The 12,639-nt window shown below is 41.1% G+C and overlaps 2 protein-coding genes across 2 annotated transcripts in view; both read right to left on the reverse strand.

The window, feature by feature from the left end:
* Positions 1-1,329: 1,329 nt before the first annotated feature.
* On the reverse strand, positions 1,330-3,507 carry ndufa12 (NADH:ubiquinone oxidoreductase subunit A12). Its single transcript, XM_033614482.2, has 4 exons — positions 3,364-3,507; positions 2,843-2,928; positions 2,591-2,678; positions 1,330-1,580 (listed from the first exon to the last, which is right to left on the reverse strand). The coding sequence occupies exons 1-4, from the start codon at positions 3,450-3,452 to the stop codon at positions 1,400-1,402; spliced, it is 444 nt and encodes a 147-aa protein (XP_033470373.1). The 5' UTR covers positions 3,453-3,507; the 3' UTR covers positions 1,330-1,399.
* A 2,171-nt stretch (positions 3,508-5,678) lies between these two features.
* fgd6 (FYVE, RhoGEF and PH domain containing 6) overlaps positions 5,679-12,639 on the reverse strand; it is a 31,777-nt gene continuing 24,816 nt past the window's right edge. Inside the window, exons 12-21 of the mRNA XM_033615272.2 lie at positions 12,351-12,419; positions 12,116-12,199; positions 11,862-11,941; positions 11,646-11,748; positions 11,419-11,562; positions 11,230-11,332; positions 9,208-9,302; positions 8,991-9,119; positions 8,759-8,907; positions 5,679-7,338 (exon numbers count right to left, since the gene is read on the reverse strand). Coding sequence (XP_033471163.2) covers positions 7,296-7,338; positions 8,759-8,907; positions 8,991-9,119; positions 9,208-9,302; positions 11,230-11,332; positions 11,419-11,562; positions 11,646-11,748; positions 11,862-11,941; positions 12,116-12,199; positions 12,351-12,419 — 999 coding nt within the window. The 3' untranslated portion in view covers positions 5,679-7,295. The remainder of the gene's footprint in view (positions 7,339-8,758; positions 8,908-8,990; positions 9,120-9,207; positions 9,303-11,229; positions 11,333-11,418; positions 11,563-11,645; positions 11,749-11,861; positions 11,942-12,115; positions 12,200-12,350; positions 12,420-12,639) is intronic.

Genomic DNA, 12,639 nt, shown 5'->3' on the forward strand with positions numbered 1-12,639 from the left:
AGTTGATTTTTTTCACATTTGTGCGATTTTGTAATTTTTGAAAAAAGTAGATTTTTTTTCCACATTTGTGCAATTTTGTATTTTTTTAAAAAAAAGTTGATTTTTTCACATTTGTGCAATTTTGTAATGTTTTTAAAAGTTGATTTTTTCCGCAATTTTGTAATTTTTTTTAAAAAAGTTGATTTTTTCACATTTGTGCAATTTTGTTTTTTTTAAAAGTTTTTTTTCCACATTTGTGCAATTTTGTAATTGTTTTTTAAAAGTTGATGATTTTTTTCACATTTGTGCAATTTTATATATTTTTTTTAAAGTTGATGATTTTTTTCACATTTGTGCGATTTTGTAATTTTTTGAAAAAAGTTGATTTTTTTCCCACATTTGTGCAATTTTGTAATTTATCTCTAAAGGTTGATGATTTTTTCACATTTGTGAAATCTTGTAATTTTTTTTTTAAAGTTGATTTTTTTCACATTGACGCAATTCTGTAATAAAATTTAAAAAAAGGAAAAGTTTAATAACTTTCTTCACATTGATGTAATTTTGTAAAAAAAAAGAAAAAAAAAAAAAGTCCAAAAATCAAAGCACTTTATTTCCAAACACCAGGTCAAATCATGATAGCCCCAAAGCTATTCAGCCTTTCCCGTTAACTTTTCTAGGGCGTCCATCCATCATAGATTTTCCTTAGAACCTCAACAGTGGGGGCGTCGGTGGCTTAGTGGATAGAGCAGGTGCCCCATCTACAAGGCTGTTGCCGCAGCCGCCCGGGTTTGACTCCAGCCTGTGGCCCTTTGCTGCATGTCACTCCCTCTCTCTCTCCCCCTTTCACACTTGTCTGTCCTATCCATTAAAGGCTAAAAATGCCCAAAAAAAATCTTCCAAAAAAAAAACAAAACAAAAAAGAATCTCAACAGTGACATATTCCCTTTAAACATGTGCATGGAAATGCTTAATTCATAATTCTGAAAGAGGAAGAAAACCCTTTATAAACCCCCTATAAGTGTCTTCAAGTATCACATATTTACTCTACGTGTTGTTCCAGCTCTTCATTGAAGCTTTATCAAGTTTATAACAAGTGAAAGTAATTTTATGGCTGCTCCATCACATCAAATGTAAATATTCAACATGTCTTGTGCATCATTGGGGACATTTCCCTCCTCCAAAAATCAACCTGATATATTCTCTAACTTTGGAAACTGTGGGATCCCCACTACTATTTAAAATGACGTGAGTATGAACATAATTTGTCTGTCAGATCAATCATTCTCAACCTGTAAATCTCTAAAAAAAATAATCATCATTTTAATGTAAGAACAGCCACTCCCATCATAAATGTCTGTATAGAGATTTTATTGAGGAGGTGTTGGCAGGAAACCATAATTTACAAATGTGCAGTCAGAGCTCACTGAGCTCCAGCTTTAGGTGGAACCCACTCGTGGATCTTCTTGCGGGTGGTGGAGTAGGGCACGTACTGGCTTGAGCTGCCGCTCACGTTGAACTGGTGGACCTCAGCCAGGAACTTCTTTGGCTCTGGTGGATGTGTGGTGGGGGGGTCGTCTGTCATACAGTGCAGCCAGCGATGCCTGGAGAGTGAACATGAAGATAGTAGCTGACGGTAGCTTCTGTACACTTTTAGTGGACATACATTGAAGCTGCCAGCTGCAGTGCTCTCACTCAATACTGGATCAATTTCAAATATTGTTTTTCCTGTTAGTCACTTAGACATAAAAACATGGGAAAGGGGCCCAACCCTTTACATAACAGTAGTTGTCAAGCTAAATCTTTCTTGTTATGCTTTTTTTTTTTTTTTGAGATTTCTGTCTTTGAAGTTAAAGTTGTATTTTTGCGGGAAGGGAAATAATCTAAATCAATTATTTTACTTGCCAAGACAGTAGAGTAAAGTTAGACAGTCTGAGTCCACTAAACACAACAGTTTATTTTCATAATTCCTCAAAAACTAAACCTCAGCTTTTAATCCAAGAACACTGCCACAATATTCTGTGCAATTATTCAACTGTGCAATGTTTTTCAGTATACGACTTAAGTCTCACTTACATCTCTTGAATGTATATATTCATTCAACATACAATGCACATATTTCTTATGTTTAATCTTACTCTATTCTATTGATAAATATAGTAGGTAAATTTTCTCACTTACAGCCTCAGCACAGTGATGACACATATTTTATTTTTTTATATTTTTCATATCTTAAGTGTTAAACACTGATGTATAATGCATATTTTCATTTCAATTTTATTTTCTTTCATTGCTTTATATTTACATACTTCTTTTTCATACTCTTATTCTTCTTATATATCTCTATTCTTTACATCAGAGCGACTGTAATGAATCACAGTTTCCCCACAAGATCAGTAAGGTATTTCTAACTCATTATCATATACCACATATATGAAGAGGAACTGGTATAATGTAGAATTCATTAAGTTGTGCAAAAGAAAATACATTCTCAAAAAACAGATATGATGAATAGATGAAAAGTAGATGTGACAATTTTGCCCAGAAAACACAAAGAGTTTCAGCCCAAATGGTTGTTGCTTAAATCAATCTTTTAACAAATGACAGATCGTACCATTCAGCTGGAACCATGCTGCCGTCCACCTCCCATGTGGTGTTCTTCCCGTTCATCTCTGTGGTGTAGATCACCCAGCGGTGACGTCCTGAACACATGTGGACACAGACAAAACTCACATATGTATGAAGAAAAAAAAAACAAAACACCCACATCTGATCATCATATGCAAAATCCCATATAAAGCATCAATATTTTTAATGCAAATGTTCTGCTAGTGACATCATGCACATGTGGAGAAACTGGACTCACCAAAGAAGTAGTGCTTTTTGTCCTCATAGTATTTGTTCCCATATTTATCCACACCAATCAGGGCTCCGGTCTTTATATCATTCACCCTGCCAGGAAATGATGATGGTTAGGTTTACAGCCCCAAAACACATAGTGCACTGTGAACCAAACATAGAAGCTGACTTGTTGCTTTAATGAACAGCTCTTGGTGACTGACTTTTGAGCCGAATTAATTAGTGGTTACTTAAGTTTTCCCCAGTCTTGATTTTTAGTTGATTTAAAACGAAATGGCTGCTGCTGCTCAACACAAACTTAAATTAGGGAATTTCTAAATGGAGTTTGGTGTAACATTCCAGCCACACACATTAACATTAAGGTCTGCTGGAGGTCCAGACTCCGGTTAGCTGCTTTGTTCAATGTTAGCTGTCAACATGCTAGCTGTGCTCTGAACACACAGACCCGGGTCACACAGCTTTATAAACCTCTCTCGGTGTTTAACAGAGGTTCGTTACACATTATGCAAACAGTGTGTTTAAACCGACCTGAAAAACTGGAACAGAAAACCTCGGACTCCTCCATGACCTCGTAACTGTCCCAAAGCCCTTCGGACGAGGTTCGCATACTCCGCCATCTTGAGACGGAAGATTTACAGAGACGGACTGTTGCGCGTTAAAAACAGGTCCGAGTGGAACACCAACACCAGCCTGTGAACCTTTAGTTCCGCATACAGATAAAAATGTGTACGGTAACAGTAGTACTTATGGAATATTAATATTAATATACTTATATAATATTATAATATAACTTAAACGATTTAACAAAGCAAAGCTAACTATGTAAAAACTGATGGTGGTGTGTCTTCCTCAAGCTCAGGTCCTCTACTAGAGTCCTGGGAGTAGTATCTTAGCTGTTCCTAGGACTGCACTCCTCTGGACAGACACCTCAGATGTTGGACCTGGAATCTGCTGGAGTCACTCTCCCAGTCTGGGGGTCACAGCTCCCAGTGCTCCGATCACCACTGGCACCACTGTTGCCTTTACTCCCCACATCTTCTCTAGCACCTCTTTCAGCCCTTCCAGCTTCTTGTGTTCCTTCTTCCTGATGTTGCTGTCGCTCTGGATTGCTGCATCTATCACCACTGTCTTCTTCTGTTATTTCAGCAATCAACACGATGTCCGGTTGGTTAGCCATCACCAGTTCTGGATCTGGAAGTCCCCCAGGATCTTAGCTCTGTCATTCTCAGCCACCTTAGGAGGTGTCTTCCATTCTGACCTTGGGACTTCCAGCCCATACTCAGTGCAGATGTTCCTGTACACTATGCCAGCCAGGGAACTGTCCATTGGTACGACAACCCATTGATCCGGCGACATCCCATTGACCATATTAAACCCATTGTTCTGAAGTCCCGTTGTTCCGAAATCATCATGATGCCCTGTGGTTAAGGTCTGGTCAGGTTTAGGCACAAAAACCACTTGGTTAGGGTTAGGAAAAGATCATGGTGTGGGTTAAAATGAAAAAGAAAGTGGCAATCACATATTGGAACAACGGGATGTCGGACCAATGGACCGCCAGCCACTTGGTTATGGACCCCTGCTTCCTGTTCCTGTGCTGCCATGATTAATGCGTCTGTGCTGTCTTTCTGTCCGGCCTTTTCCAGCCACTGGTAGGATTCCTTGATGTCAGCCACTTCTTCAATCTGTTGGTGGTACATGCCGTGCAGGGGCTCGTCTTTCCATGATGGTTTGTCCTCCTCTTCTGCTGCCTGAGGTATTCACTCAGCAGCCTAATCTTTGGGAGCCATCTTCCTGATGTATCCCTGGATCTTGGTTGTTTCTTCCTGGCCAGTGGCTCCCTCGTTCTGCTTAGCGTACAGTGTGAGGGTGCTGGACTTGGGATGAAACCCTCCATGCATTGTGAGAAGCTTCCTCTTTCCTTTGGCCAGCTTATTATACCAGCGAGGTATCTGATGACTGGCAGGGCGTATTTGTCAATGGCTCGGACCTTGTTCTTTCCATTCAGCCAACTTTCCAGGACCTGTCTTACTGTTTAGGTATTTGGCTGTGGCTGACTTCCTTGCAGCCTCCTCATGGTTCCCATTTGTCTGCAGGACCCCAAGGTATTTGTAGCTGTCCTGAACATCTGCTATGCTGCCTTCTGGTATTCCAAACACCTCGGTTCTGATCGTCTTCCCTCTCTTTGACACCATCCGACCACAGTTAACTAGACCGAATGACGTTCAGATGTCACTGCTGTAGATCCTGGTGAGGTAGATCAGTGAGCCGATGTCTCGCTCATTCCTGGCGTACACTCTTATTAGTTTCTATGAATTCTCAAATCCTTCACAGCATCACTCACACATCAACCCTGTTATTGTTGATAGTGGTCAATGTACAAAGTAAATCTGCAAATTCAGCAACCCACCCTGGAGGATTCAGCGTGATGCTCAGGGACACATCGGGAGCAGAGCCGACGTTTCCTGACACAGACTTGAACTCCCTTTTAATTAAAGGACAATTTCTCAACAGACGACCTCCCTTCACTGCCCATGAGGGTGGATCCAACACAGCCCAGTATCGCAGCTCGGGGAGATACGAGGGGAAATAGAGCATGAGATTAAATTCGGAGCTCCGGCGTCATTAGTCACTCGTAAAAAAATGCCTTGATATCTCTCAAACAGTCACTTTAATCGCCTCTTCAAAGACAGACCCAGACGATAAATGCAACTAACAGCTGAACTACTGCCTCCCACATGCATCTGTCTGCGCCGTGCAATTAAGTAGTGACAGTGGTTGTACACAGCTCGCTGCGTCGCATCCTTTGAAGCAGCAAAACAGGAAATTAACACAACAGGACAGGATTTACATTTATATATATTTTATTAAAAACTGTTGCCTGACAGTTTAGAATCGTTGTTTATAGGAGACTCTAATTCTGATAGAGTAGATGTTTACAGATGGTTGCTGTTAATGTACAATCATGGAGAACATGCCTGGTAGCTCCTTGCTAACACAGATCGGAATGAGGCACATGTGAAACTGTTTGACGACAGCAGCCAATGAGCTAAAAGTTTTATTCCTTCACTAAAAAAGACAGGGTTTGGATTCTCCCACTGTGGAATGGGGTAGTGCAACACATGGCGACCTAACCAAGAAGAAACTGACCTGAAAAATGACGGTTGTTAAAACTGCAAACCTCGAGTATCCTGGCCAGACAGCGAGTAGTCAAACTGTAAGTGTTATTTAGTGTAGAAACAGAGCAGCTATATTATTGCATCTCAAAAACAGGAGATATAAGGCACAACGTCTGCAAAAACAAGCATCAAAATCCAAAATGTTTCCTCTCTTTTGAGCATTTCCTCAGAAATATAGTTCACGTATACTCTCCACAGTATTTGCCCATAAAAAAAAATCCCCTTTTTCTTGTACGTTCTCTTTTAAATTTAAAAGAATAACCGATGGAAACATATTTCCCAACAAACCCTGACTCCCAAAATAAGCGGCAGCCTGTGCTTCTCAAACAATAAAGCTTCCTATTTTATAAATATTAGCTCTCGGCTTTGATATAAAAAAGGACAATGTTGCTCTGTCATGTCCATATACACAGTTTTACCCATTAACCATTTCTAATGTGGCAAAACAGGCAAAAAAATACATTTTAATTGTATGAAAAATATCTACATTATTCATGATATTTCCAGTTTTCTCCAGGATGTTTCTTGAACCCATCATTTAAATGTTTGTGTGTTAAATTTTAAAAAATAAAGGAGTAAAATCTCTAAACCAGAGAGATCGACCTAAAGAGCAGAACGTCAACTTCCTGTTTCTCTGTAGAAGCTGGATTTTCACAGTTAAATCCCACCTTGTTGCATCTTTAAACTCTTGCACTGACATCGGCGACACTTTGCATCCATGATTCAGGTGAAACATCTCACCAGGTTAATATTCATAATGTGTGTGTGTGTGAGTGTGTTTTTAATATCAAAGTGTAGGTTTTAAACTACAACATGCTCGAATGAAGGCAGACAGTTTCGCGTATTTTGTTTCACACAGAAAAGTAATTCCTTCATCCTTTTGCAGTTAAAAATAATTCCCAGACTTCCTTGGATTTCCGAGGGCTTTAAATATTCCTGAAATCTGTTCTGTCACACTTCCACACACATGCTTCTGGACTTGAACTTTGACCCACGGCTGCAACAAATGTTTTAACTCTGACCTCTGCTCAGCGTCAGCAGGAGATGCTGTTGGCAGAAAATCAGTTTAGAGAAACAGAATCCAGTTCTTTGAGGGAGAAGCAGTCTGGTTGTCCTCCACACACAGGGATGTGGCGCTCTGCAGCAGGGCTCTGTTTGAAGTAAACAGTCCATCCGGAGTCCTTCCTGAGCTGGTGACCGCCGACCTGAGATCAGTCAGGGGTCGTGAGTTGTCTGTCAACTGGCTCCGGGGCTGTGATGCGACGTCACTGCTGTAAAACCAAGTTACTGTTCGAGAATCATCGCCTCCTGGAAGGCTTCGATCCATCTGAGGACAAAAATACAAAACAGGAAATTAGCCACCACTGGGTAAGCACATTAAAATGAAGAAAGTATGTTAAAGAATACATAGAAATTATCTTTATATGGTGGTTTTCATTATCAGTGGTGGATTCCACAATCCTGTTTTGAGGGTTCTTGTCATGCCTGGAATCAGAATGCATTTCTCTAGGAACTTTAAGTGACCACTTGGGAATGGATCTCACTTCCCGGCTCTATATGCAAATAAGCACATACATTGTTTCTGTTTGTAAAGACCAGATGAGTCTACCAGCAGGTTAAAAAGTGAGTCTACATCCGCGAGTTAGCCTGTCTCTGGCTGCAACTGGAGACATTGTAGTCAGCTCTCACTGGGTAGAAAAGACAGTAGAGCACAATGCTAAGTTTCTCATCTACTCTGTGAAACAGAGAAAAGCAGATTAAGGTCCTGATCGCACAGAAAGTGTTTTAGCAGCTGGAGGCGGCTTTTTGTTATCGTTTTTAATGAGAATTAAGCTTTTTGCTCGCTTTTTTGCGTTGCTGTGTGCCTCGTGTTTTTGCCAGAGCGCTCTGAACATCTAGAGTTGAAAAAACTTCCAACTCAAAGCGGAAATGCACCCCACGTCATCTCTTTTTTCATCATGGTCACGACAACAAGTTTACAGTTGGTAAACAATGGAGGAGAAACTCGTGATAGCAGGTGGCGATAGACAGCAGGTTGTCAAACTGCCCCTGAGTCAGCCTACAATATGCCTGGAAACGTCCATCATGGAGGAGAAGCTCCTGGACCAACTGGTGGTACTCCCCGTGATCCACCCTCTTTTTTAGGGTTTTAGTATCTAGCCCCTAAAATGTTGAGGGAGAGGGTACTGTCTGTAGCTCTGGTTGAGGGTGAGAGGCTGTCAGCAGATAAACAGAGATCTGTGTGGGTACATGAGACCCTAAAAAAGAGGGTGGATCATGGGGAGTACCACCAGTTGGTCCAGGAGCTTCTCCTCCATGACGGCTGTTTCAAGTACTGCACTTACATCCTCCTATGCCTGTTGTTTTCTATTGAGATGGTGGTAACTGGTTTGTAAAGTCGTTCCCAGCTCTGGGTATCCAGCAACAGCTACCACCAGTTTCTCCTCCATTGTTTACCAACCGTAAACTTGTTGTCGTGACCACCACAGAAGGCCTCTCATATCAAATCATAGTTATAAATATTATTGACTGACTTCTTTATTAAAACAACGCGAGTTTGTTTGGCTGCACTATAAACAGACACACCTGCCGCTCTTCTGCTGTATTTCTGACAATGTAGGTGTTCAGTGAGTGTTTCCCGTCGTATCAAACTGCACTTGCTGTTATCATATTAAACACAGGTCACCAAATTAGCCCTGATTGAAATCTAGGATTACAACATTAAGGCCTGATTTTAGCCCTGATACCTCTGTGCAGTGGGGATGTCGTCAGCTTTAAAGATGTAAAACAGCGTGTTTTTGTGATACAGCTTGAACTGCAGCTTCTGAGCTGGACCGTTCTTCTCCTCCCTCAGGAAAAAACCCAGCAAGGGCTGACTCTCCAATGCTGCGACGTCCTGGAGGCAGAAATAATCAGTCAACCAAAAACAAATCAAAAGCTACAGTGTAGTAAAACAACAAAACCACACAATGTGCATACCTCACTGGCAGCGTAGGTGTACAGGACTTTATTCTTGATGACAAACCACAGCCTCTTCCACTGCTTCTTGTTGCCTTTTGACCGGTTTAAGTAGCCGCTCATGGAGGAGTTCTCAGTATTAGCGGACACCTGGAAGAACAGCACGAGGAAAATGAATTCCCTCACATACTCAATACAAACATAATACAAAACATTATTGTTAATTTATGTTGCTTGCCTCTTTTAGTGCAGCAGGAATCTTCTTCTGTTTCCTGGTGAAGGAGAAAGCTCCAGATTTGATAGGAGAGACTGATGTGGAGGCGCAGCGGTCACCTGAAAATTAATTGACCAAAACCGTATGTTTCCATCACAAGCAAAAAAATCTGAATCATGTTGTGTCGTGTTTCAAAGGCCTTATAATCAAACATTAAACAGCTGGTAGTTTTCACCAATTGTTAGTGAAAGAGGAGGAATTGGTGCATTTGTTGGGGACTATTTTCAGCAGCGGATTCATTCACATCTGGGACTCTTGTGTGTATTTGTGGCAGCAGGACGGTGTATGCGGGACTGGGTCAAAATAAACTACAGTGTGTGTATTCATGGTAACGAAGCAACATGTCACCCAGGGCAACAGAGTGGCTCAGTGATGGGCATGAAACAGTTTTTGGATAAAGATGAAACTCTATGGCACAGAGGAAGAAGATATATCAGTGACAATACTACTTTAAAAACACAAACAATGAAATAAAGAAAACAGGTCTGACGTTTGAAGGCTCTCAGGTGGACTGATTAACTCATATACAAGCTGTAAATCCTTTTATGTGGATTTTACATTTGGATTTCTTATGTCGTTTTAACAATCGAGAAAGAAAATACAATACCTACAAATAAAATGTTTTTTCTTCAGCTATCTGAACAAACTATTAAATAGTCTATTAAATGAATCTTCAATGAAATACATTTAAATATGTGATTTAAAGGTAACTTAACCACATGCAATCACATGATTTCCACTTGAGTCAGAGACTGCAGGTACAGCTACTCTGCTAAGCTACGCTAGTTAGCTTCTAGCAGGACTAGTTTATTGGTGTTACTTTTTTCTCTACATCATTATTTCATATTTAGCTAGTGTCTTATTTTTATAGTATAACAAGCTCAGTTACTGAGATTTTAGAGCTTAAAAATTGATTTTTCAATTCCAGGAAACTGGAAAAGCTTGGTCAATTAGCTTTAGCAATGGCTATCTCACCAGCTAGCCTGCACTAGCCAGAGTGCGTCAACTACAGTTTAGTTCTTATCTATTTTCCTCGCTGTTTTTTTCTTCCAGTAATAAAATCTGTTGATGGTTTAACACTTGTTATGGTAAAGTATGTGTAGGATTTAGATGCCACTAAATCCAACTGAAACTTCTCCCATTTGCTAAGCGTGTAAAGCCTAGTTCACACCAAAGATTTGTGACGAGACGAAACCGTTGTACTGCTACAAATGCAGCTGTAGCCAGTATCTCACTATCACTATCCTCATTCATATTTTAAGAAGCTACAAATTATATTATATTCCGCCTCAGAAAACCATTAGCCAAAACTAACAGATACAAATTCTCCTTCATACCCTCTGCCATCTCACTGCCTAACTCTGTACAGTACAGGTAGCATCATCATTAGTTCACATTTTATACAAGTGTGCGTTTTTATTTATTTAGTTACGGCTGATTTTATGTGACTGTTGCCTTGTGTGTGTCAACCTTGTTGTTGTCATTGTTGTTTGTATTGCTACTGCGGCAGAATCAATTGCCCGTCGGGGACAAATAAAGGTCTTGAATCTTGAATCCTGAAAATAAAACTGAAAAGCTGCAAATCAGAACAGAAATACAGAGAGTTGTTGCATAGAGATGATACACCATCTCATCTAGTTGCATTGGTGTGAACTGGCAGGTTTTTAGAACGTTGCAGAACGACGTGTTGCAAGTAGTTGCCTGTTTCACCTCGTCTCGTCGCGAATCTTTGGTCTGAACTGGGCATAAGAGAGTGACAGTGGCCGACACAAAAATGCCCTATCTAGAGCCAGTGTCTGGTTTGTGTGTTTTGGGCTACTGTAGAACAACATGGCGGACACCGTGGAGGAGGTATGTAGATATAAACGGCTCATCTTTAAACACCCCTAAATCCTACACACTGGACCTTTAACTCAGTTATGACCAAATGTGCAGTTACTTCCTGTTTGCCTTTGTAGCACAGATTACTTGTCCTTGTTTACTCACTGTTCTCCTGCAGCTTGGCAAAGCAGTGATCACACACACGTGCCGGCTGGTTCTTCAAGTACTCCAGGTAGTACTTATTGGCAGAGCACGCCTGACACACCACCTGTAAGACACACATGTAGCTGCCATGAGAAGGAGGCTAACTAAACAATGTGTTGTATTAGCAGTGTCAGTCACAGCGGTACAGACCCTGCCACAGGCGCGACAGTGATGCCTCCTCCAGGTGAGCGTGAACTCGCAGGTGCAGATCATGCACATGGTGGCCCTCAGGTCTGGGATCCAGATGGGCGCCTTTGAACCCAACGGGGCCCCGCTGTCGACAACACCCTCCGCCTGAGTCGAGAGAGATCGAGGGTTAACACGGACACACACAGAGTGAAATTATAAAATACACCCACACAGATTTATAGCGTCACCTCCTCCTGGCTTCGACTTGATATGAAGGTTATTTTCTTCTTTGTGTAGTCGTCTATCGCCTTAGCGATGGCCTCCAGCCACTCGTCTCTCTCCGTCGCCGAGCTGCAAGCACAGAATACACCAGGACCTTCAGCTACAGCGAACAAAACCAATTAAATGTATAAATCTCTGCAGCTTATTATGAGCAGAGTGTGCTGATTACAAAGAGTGCAGACCTGGCAGACAGGATGAAAGAGCGCTCAACGCTTTCGATGTTCAGCTCATTCTGATAGGCCTCCTGGCTGGGCTTACTCACCTGGAAGACACACACAGAAACACACGCATTTAAAATACATCAACAGTTTTGCTGCAGCCTCAATAATTTGCAATCAAATATGAAAATTAAATCAACACCAAACATGAGAAGGATTAGAACAAAACATGAGTGTGCCTCCATCACGGTGTGGTGTGTTCGCAGTGTGTCTCTAACCTTCATCCCAGCCAGAGAGAGGACACTGTTGAGTTTATACTGGGCAGACTGGACCGGAGTGGTGTACATGAGTGCATCGTTAAACTGAAGACACATTAGGAAAAACATTCAGTCAGATTTTAAGGGAGGTACAAGACGATATAAACACATTTAAATCAACTCCGTTTTAAAAGGAAAGACAGGAAAGAGAATTATGAAAGCATAACATAAGCTTGATTTTCCATTTGTCTCTCACCAGGAAGAACATCCGCGGCTGCATGACTTTCCTGGACAGCTTCATCAGAGTTCCCTCCTTCAGAAACACCTGCACATACAGATGTGTTTGGTCTGAATTTAAAAATAACACCAACAGTACGTGGAGCCCAAGGGCGAAATAATAACCCTCCAAGACAGTTAAAAATAATCAGTGCATAAAACAGAAGCACAGAAGAGGGTGGTGTGATGGTGGGAGTAGGTACTTGTGTTTAGTATAAATACTTCTGAGTGTTAGGTATGTTTTTTTCTGCATAAACATTCATTTGGGT

The sequence above is a fragment of the Epinephelus lanceolatus genome, chromosome 23 (genome assembly GCF_041903045.1).
Source record: "Epinephelus lanceolatus isolate andai-2023 chromosome 23, ASM4190304v1, whole genome shotgun sequence".
Classification (NCBI taxonomy): Eukaryota; Metazoa; Chordata; class Actinopteri; order Perciformes; family Serranidae; genus Epinephelus; species Epinephelus lanceolatus.

What these genes read in the sequence shown, in the direction of transcription:
- ndufa12 (XM_033614482.2), bottom strand. Translation starts at nt 3,452, where the DNA reads ATGGCGGAGTATGCGAACCTCGTCCGAAGGGCTTTGGGACAGTTACGA. An exon ending in TTTCTGTTCCAGTTTTTCAG is followed by an intron (nt 2,929 to 3,363) that starts GTCGGTTTAAAC and finishes ATTTCCTGGCAG; the next exon opens with GGTGAATGATATAAAGACCG. An exon ending in AGCATGGTTCCAGCTGAATG is followed by an intron (nt 1,581 to 2,590) that starts GTACGATCTGTC and finishes TTCACTCTCCAG; the next exon opens with GCATCGCTGGCTGCACTGTA.